The sequence below is a fragment of the Pyrus communis genome, chromosome 2 (genome assembly GCF_041283825.1).
Source record: "Pyrus communis isolate YQ-2024b chromosome 2, ASM4128382v1, whole genome shotgun sequence".
Lineage (NCBI taxonomy): Eukaryota > Viridiplantae > Streptophyta > Magnoliopsida > Rosales > Rosaceae > Pyrus > Pyrus communis.
The window spans coordinates 1,770,868-1,779,091 of NC_142566.1; the positions used below are offsets into that span (position 1 = coordinate 1,770,868).

At 35.8% G+C, this 8,224-nt stretch overlaps 2 protein-coding genes across 2 annotated transcripts; both read right to left on the reverse strand.

Moving 5' to 3' along the window:
• Window positions 1–1,115: 1,115 nt before the first annotated feature.
• LOC137746714 (protein JINGUBANG-like) lies at window positions 1,116–2,707 on the reverse strand. The gene has a single exon (XM_068486717.2). It carries the CDS (start codon window positions 2,653–2,655, stop codon window positions 1,351–1,353), a length of 1,305 nt encoding a protein of 434 aa, XP_068342818.1. The 5' UTR covers window positions 2,656–2,707; the 3' UTR covers window positions 1,116–1,350.
• A 3,622-nt stretch (window positions 2,708–6,329) lies between these two features.
• On the reverse strand, window positions 6,330–7,072 carry LOC137748076 (uncharacterized). Its single transcript, XM_088700460.1, has 2 exons — window positions 6,731–7,072; window positions 6,330–6,340 (listed from the first exon to the last, which is right to left on the reverse strand). Exons 1-2 carry the CDS (start codon window positions 7,059–7,061, stop codon window positions 6,330–6,332), a joined length of 342 nt encoding a protein of 113 aa, XP_088556586.1. The 5' UTR covers window positions 7,062–7,072.
• Between the last annotated feature and the right edge of the window lie 1,152 nt (window positions 7,073–8,224).

Consider the following 8,224-nt stretch of genomic DNA (forward strand, 5'->3'; position numbering starts at 1 on the left):
TGATAGGATAGTTTACATATCTATCCGCTATTCGACAACATCTATGAAGAAGAATAACAAGTAAGAGATCAAATTCCATTACATCAATACACCATCACTCTATTTTTCTATGCCAATGATATAACGTTGTGTAATTTTTTTTTTTTTTTTTTTTTTTTTTTTCACATAATATTGTATTATTGGTATGAAACACCATAGTAACAGTGTACCCATATAATAGAAGCTCTTCTCCATAAGTTGGGGTTGTCAAGTTTTGTGAAAAGCCATCATAATGTCTTTCTTTGTGTTGCTCAATCTCCTAATTAAATGTCTTTTAGTCCATGCACATTCAATGACGTTCACTTCATTTTGTTGGACGATAATTGCAATGCATTAATGTTTGTTTAAGAATAATTAATTAGATTAAGCATGGAACTATAAAATATGTGATTAACAAAGAAATAGTCAAGTGGAAGACATGAAGAATCTATATAATGCAAATCTAGAAAGTAAGAACTTAAAAAGAAAAATCATTTACATATGATATAAGTCGGATAATGTAACATGTTATGTTCTCTTATTTAATGTGTCACATACACGATTAATAACACGATAACGTAGAATACCAAATTTCACTGATTAAGAGAAGAATATGTGTGAGGTTGGAAACACCCCCAAAAGTGAAAGAATAGATCCTTTGGCTCTTATGCTAAGCAAACTGTTTATCTAGTGGGGATTTGGGAATTAAACATCTCTTCAGTATTTTATGTTGGTGATCTAGCTCTGCCTGCCATATTCTCAGACTGTCATTGTCTCTCAAGATTCATCTCATAAGAATTCAGCCTGTCTTCCCCATGATAGAAACTCTTTTGTAACTAAAGAAATTATGTGGCAAGTATGTATTGGACAAGTAGTAAAACTTCTTGACTGCGTGGAAAATATTTATTGAACGGTTCATGCCATTAAGACTATGTCTCAGTTGTAAGAGAGTTTATCTCCTTCAACAGACGAGCAACACATTTTTGAATACGTGACAAACATCTATTGAACTATTGATAGTAGTTCTTTAGTAGCAACTTAAAAATTGCATCACAAATGATCACATATGTAACTAGAAAGAGTATCATTGACTTCAAAACTTGTTGAACCATAAAATCCTAATTACAATTGATTGGAAATTTGTCCCTAGAACTTTACACACAAATCTCTGAAACAAAGTTTAAAAAAAAAAAAATATACAAGTAAAATATGTTACAACAAAAACACAAGCCCAAAACCAAACTCCAAAACATTTGAGGCTTAAAATTTGCCCTCTCTAGCTCGGTAAACTCTTTATTCTTTCTGAAACTATGAACAAGTCCCTCTATCTTGTCACAAAACAGTGGGAAATTCCTCTGAACTTTTTGCTGAATTGGTATCTTCCTCTCTGGTTTTAGAGGGTTTTGCAACCCACCAAACTCTCAAGCTCTTATCAAGTCCTCCACTATACAACATGAATCCACCGCCGACATTATATGTTGCTGCCTGCAAGCACTTCACTGGCCCTTCATGGCCGCTAATCACCCCAAATTTACAAAGCTTACCAAAAGCCTCCATCTTCCATATGCCTATGCTCTTATCCGCCGAGCCGCTGCACAACATCTCCCCCATCAAACACATTGACAAAACCGCCATTCGATGCGCTTTTGTTTCGCAAACCAGCTTCCAACTCACCTCAAGTTGGTTGTGAACATCACTACCATTTGAAATGCTACTACTACTCGCTTCCCATCCCATCACAAACCCGTCCGAGCCACCTCCATAAACCCATCTCCCATCCTCAGAAACGATCACGGAGTTAAGCGAAGCATCATTATGCCCCTGCAAAATACCCTTCAAACAGTGTGTGCTCTTCTTCCCCTTTTTTCCCCAAGCTTTGATTTTCCCATCTGCAGAAGCCGAATACACAATCCCTTTACTTGCCACCAACCCGTTGATTGCATCGTCGTGAGCCTTAATCGACTCTACGCACTTCAAATCCGAAATCCTCCACACCTTGAGCGTCTTGTCCCATGATCCAGAGTAAATCAACTCGTTATGGAAAGCCAAACACGATATACTATCTGCATGTTCGATCCACAACCGCTTGTGATGTCTTCGAGTTTGGACATAATTACTTTGCTTCATGAACTTTCCCAAATAGTCTTTTGTTGTGGGAAGCGTGTCGACAAGCCTAAACACATTCTCCGACCTCCGCGAAACCTTCCAAACCCTGATCTTGCTGTCCTGGTGCGCTGTAAACACCTTGTTTCCGACAGCAACAACCGCCTTGACGCTTCCATCGCCTTGTCCGAATTTCATGAACGGACTAAAATCCGGCTGTTGCCAAACTATGATGTCTTTGCCTTGAGAGGCGCTGAGGATGAATTCACCACACAAGGCTAGACACGAAACCGAACCTACGTGTCCGGAGAGCACCGCCAACGATCGATAAGAGAAGGACCCCAATAAGGGTATGCAGGGAAATTGATACTTGACGTGATCTTGAAGTGAAAAGGGGCCTGAATCCGGCGGGCTTTCATCAGTCTCGCGGGTCATGCTACTGCTTCTGGTGGTGCTTGCTGCTGAGGCAGAGAGCAAGGGACTTGTTGAGAGACGCTTGTTTTCTAACAGAGTGGAATTCATTGGATGAAACATGGTCAGAGAGAGAGAGAGGTGGTGCTCAAAGAAGAGAGAGAGAGAGAGAGAGAGAGAGGAGCGGATTAGGAGACACGGATTCTTAGTGGAAAAATCAGGGACATTTATATTCAAATGGGGAGAGAAAGAGCGGATTAGGAGACACGGATTCTTAGTGGAAAAATCAGGGACATATATGTTTAAATGGGGTGAGAAGGAGGTGGTGCAACGGCTACTTTGACATGCAGGGAAGAAAAATAATTTTAACTCAAAACGCACAACATGCCCCTTCGTTTTTTAGTTGTCAATAGAGTTATTTTGGTCGAAAAATTAAAAAAGAGACTGATTTATTAGTGAGATTTTTCAGTGTGTCGATAATACAGTCTGATACAATAAGTATAATAATAAAATTAGTTAGAATTTGAAAATAATTTTTTTAATCATTTGTGTTATAACACTTCGTGTACCGATCCGTGTTTCCGACACATTAAAAATTTCTTTGAGTTTTAGAGCTTTTATTTGGTTATTTATTTATTTATTTTATTCCGTTTAGAGGGTTGTCCGTTGAACAATCATAGCATATTCTAAGACAATGTGTGCCTAACCCTAAGCTAAGGATAAAAAGAAAGGAAAATATTTTCTCATGCCGTATGATGCAAGAAACAACCTAGAGAGGAAAAAAGAAAGAGAAGATTTGTCATGGCTGCTCGTGGGAATGGGATACTTGTTTCCTTTTGGTTTAAGGATCGTGTGAAGTGCAATAACATTCCCTAGATTCATTATTTTCTTACAAAAGGAGCTAATTGGAATATGCTCCTTTTATTTAGAAATGTTTTACTTTTCTTTTTACAAGCAATATTGAAGAGCGAGAATTTAAAATCCTTTGAAGTAAAGAAGAAATGCTCATTTGAGATATAAAATCCTTGTATTTTTTAATGTTCTACCATTTAACAATCAAAGCAATTCTATAACTATCTTTTTTTTTTTTTTACCTTCTGACACTATTACGTACTTACAGGAATAAAAATTACAAAAATATTCAATTTAGAATATGAGAAGCTAAAATACTGAGTGCCAAAATTCTAATCAGACTTCTTTTATGAACATAAATCACAGTTTTGGAGCTTTGTATTTGAGTAGTAATGTACCTCAATTGCCTAATTAGTTGGACCATGGTCAAATATAAGACAACGTTGGACCTGTATCCTCCAATGTTTGCATGTGATTCAACATTCTAGTGAATAGGGTATTAGGGTTCTATTCATACATCTCGGATTCGAAACTTCTCATCTCTTAAATTATTGTAATAGCTGCGAACTCTTCTTCCTCTCCTCTCTCTTCTCCATAATACTAATCGTTTAAAAAAAAAAAAAAAAAAAAAAAAAACATATGACTCATTACGCGTTAAATTTAGAAAATTGATAGCTTTGTTTCCACCATATATAAAGTGCTTTGGTTAAGCTCTAAGCACCCAATTCACATGAATCACGTGAATTCATACGCCAATTAACAACTTAATTTTGACAACTTAATTGTTTCTTCTCCGACTAAGTGGAAAATACACAAAAGAAAAAGACAAAGAAAGATTAGAGGCTAGTTAGAAGCATGCATTTCAACCTAAAGCTTTTGGTCCAAGTATATTTAGTTAAATATTGCAAAGCTTTACTACCCTTTAGCTTTAATATATTCGACCACCAGCTCTGATTATTGACCCCAATATTCCCAAAATATTACTACCTTTTCTTCGCCAAATATTAAACGCATTTCAGGAAAATGGTCGGTTCGAGCTCTAACCTTTTGAGTTATAATAACATGAACATGTCAATGTTATCTCTTCTCTCTCTGAGAGCTTAATTAACGTCGAAATTTTCCGCATCGAACAACGTGTTTCCCAAGAAATTGGGGGAGAAGTCACCAGGAAGACATGGGACTAAAAAACATCAAAGAAAGGAGACAGAGCCCAAAAGTGTATATAATAATATAACCAAACAGAAGTAGTCTCATGATTATGTCGGGATGGTTGTTTTGTTTAAGGTTATTTACATAATGAAATCGGATTTACACCAATGTGAACTAGTTCTAATTTGGATGAATTACGATATATCTTGTATAGGTTATATTTGTATGATTTTATAGACGAATCTAAGTTGAAATATGATCGATTCGATTTTATACATCAACAAGGTTCAATCAGTATTCATAAACTATTCATAAACTTAGACACTCTTAACATACACAGTATTAAGAAATAGAAGAAGGATAATTGAACCTAACATGTAACATGTATTAAGGTGCAAACAAAGCAAAGAATAATAATAACTATACATCTAACATGTACAGTAGTTTCTGAATATTGAGGTTTACATTTACACTTGACATACTAACTAATGTGACATAAATAGAATGACATGGTAACATTGTTAAATGAATATATATATATATATAAAACATGACATTCCTTGAACATAGATATATTCCTTGTAAGCAAATGCAAGTGACCAACAGATTGCTGGGGAGAGTATTTGTTGTTTGCTTCTCTGTCCTTCTAAAGTAAATGTCAGTCAGTCATTTAGTGAGTGAGAGGTTTTAGGTTTGATTTTAGCCAATTGCGAATTTGAACCACATTATTGCTAGCTCATTGTGAGGTTTAGCTTACTTCCCCACCCTTTTAGTGTAGATAATATCATTTGTTTAAAAAAAAAAAAAGTGAATGTTAGTCTACTTCGAGTTAAAAATGTTGATTCGAAAATCACACAATAAACGAGCTATAATTTAGTATTGAACTCGCCATTTAAAAGAATCAGACCACAAACTTCCTATTAAAAGGAGAAAGAAAGTGGCTTGCTAATTGTTGATTTAGTTTCCAACAAGGCATGCAAATTGAAGCTCATTGAAGTCCTAGTTTATACTAAGTTAAGTTTGGGACATCTAAGATAAGGTCAAACATGCATGACTAGGAAACTTGAAACTGGCATCTTCGAACCCATTGTTTTCAGGTAAAATATTGCTAAATACACATCTTTTTTCTCCTCTTACACACTCATATTTAATTTTGTCTGTAATTTTTATTTGATTTATTCAATTCATGTATTGGGAGGCGTCTTATGATTAGGTACTCTCAACGAACCAATGTTTATTTATTTATGTTTGGATTGATCACCGAAACAAATGAAATAATTATGTTAATTTCTGAAAATGAAATATTCCAACAAGCAAGATGACACGAAAAAGTTTTGGTGTGCTGGACCCAAAGTTTGTTCCAATGTATGGGCCGGCCCAAGATCAAGGCCAGCAAGAAACAAGTCTTGGGCCTCCTCCTTTTCATCCTATTTGGTGAAGGATAATGGGATATAAAGCTTAAAATTTTGAACTTTTCATCCTATGACTGACCTCCTTTGAATTGGCAGAGCTTCATTACCAGTGAAACATTACTGTTTTGAATTTGCTGCTCTATATTTGCACTAAAAGATTACTCTCTGTTTAGGTTGAAGGCTTTGAAGGCTTTGGCAGCAGTACATTAACACTAATTTTCGTTGGCGATGCTACATTTGCACTAACTATTACTCTTTTTTAATTGGAGGCGCTATATTTACACTAAAACACTAGTCTCCTTTAAATTAGCAATGTTGGCGGCCTTTTACCATAGTGGTGGAAATGTGTTGAGCATTTGCATGATGGTATGGGTTCAAACCTCATCATTGTCCACCTGATATGTCAAATAATAATGTCATTTAATAAATTTTTTACTTTTTTGTGGAGTCCAATGATTAAAGCAACCAATCAAATATTTCAAAAATATAACAACATTTAATATATATTATATTAATTTATTAAAATATCATTTATAAATTTGACAGTAAAAGACTTTGTCTTCAAATGACTCAGTGTCACCTAAAAAACTGAAGGCTCGTTTGGAGAGAGCTTATTGTCATTTTTGACTGTTGTATGCCTATGTGACAATTTTGACATCTCATTTGAAGATGCTCTTAAGGTTTAATTAATTCTCGTCACTAAAAATTTTTCTTTAAAAAAAAAATGAGAAACCAAGTAGCTCTTAGGTAAGTGGTAATTAAATTTTCTAGGTTCGGGTTCCTACTTCCACATTTGGTTCCCTTAGGAAAAGTTATACCGCAGTAGGAAACGACATGAAGCATCTTGTTCATGTCAACCACCTCCTCCACCTCTTTGGTGACGTGGTTGCAAGCACAGTGAATGTCCACCTTCTTTATCACATCGCAGCATCCTTGAGATGGATCTGTCGTGGGCGAACCCTTTTGCACATAAGCTGCGCATTGTGTTATAATGTCCACAAGGTCACCTTCACATGATTCCTGCCCAACAACCAACTTTATTTCGCCAGAGAGTACAACTCCGATCAACGCAACGACGGCCAAAACCACGAAATTACGAAGTTTAAGCATTTCCATCTCTAGGTCTACTCTCTGTCTGTCTCTCTGTCTCTCTGTCTCTCTGTCTCTCTGTCTCTCTGTGGTTGGGTGTGGGGGTGAGTGGTTGATAAGGATTTTGGGACCTGGATTTTGATAGGGAAAAAATCCACTTTAAGAGATCCTCATTCGCAAAATCAACTATTGGATTTTGTACTTAAAATGATTCAAATCAACTATTCGATTCTATATAATATATGAGTTTAAATTACTGATATTTGAGAAAGAACAAACAAGTAAAAGAGGGAGAAAAAGAAATTGAGATTCTATCATAAAATCAATTTTTAATATAAGAAATAGTTTAATTTACTTATAAGTTCATGCAAAGTTATCCTTTCATCGATGCGACTTTGGCCAAGGAAGGAACATTCTCAACCTTGGGTTCCAAAACTTGAAACAAGATTATGCCTTATGCTACGAAATTCAATCTTCTTCACCGCCTTCACCTGCTCAACTATATTTGTGAAAATATATGTGTGCTGAACAGGAATCAAGTTGTAAGGACAAACATTCTCAAAGGAAATGAGCATGTTTACAGTGAAAGTGGTTTGACCGTCTGAATGTTGAGCCCTAAAAATTACCTATGAGTAACCAATCATAGAACACCTTATTTCGTTGGGGAAGCTAACAAAGTGACATCTTTCGACGAAAGAATCAAAGACTTCTCGTCAGCTGAGAGTTGGGTAGATAACCAATCGAACTAGGAATATAATAGTGATGTTAATCCAAATTGAAGATACTCCTAGATCGACTGATTCTATAGCTCCAATGATGTTTATCACACTGAATATGTCACCAATTTGTCAACCCAGTGATGTTAATCCACGCTGAATATGTGTTGATGAGGATGTTATTTCTTAGGGGTCTAAGAACGGTTTCAGGTAGAGCGTTGAGTTGAAAGTCTTTTCAATGTTTCAATTCCTCATGTATTTATATGAACAAATTTCCTTGATGCCCAAGTCTGCCGAGTTGCAAAATTCTGATAATATTATGATTCATTGGCATATTCTCTAAATGTGCTTAGAATTATTCTCGGCTGAAACTGTATCGTCGTAAAATCTCGCCCTCTTCAACTAGAACTCTGAACTTAAACGTGCGACTGATTCATTCTTTATCCAGTTAGCCTCAAGTTTCTTGGCCAAGCC

Coding starts and splice junctions, on each gene's coding strand:
- LOC137748076 (XM_088700460.1), bottom strand. CDS start 7,061: ATGGAAATGCTTAAACTTCGTAATTTCGTGGTTTTGGCCGTCGTTGCG.
- LOC137746714 (XM_068486717.2), bottom strand. CDS start 2,655: ATGTTTCATCCAATGAATTCCACTCTGTTAGAAAACAAGCGTCTCTCA.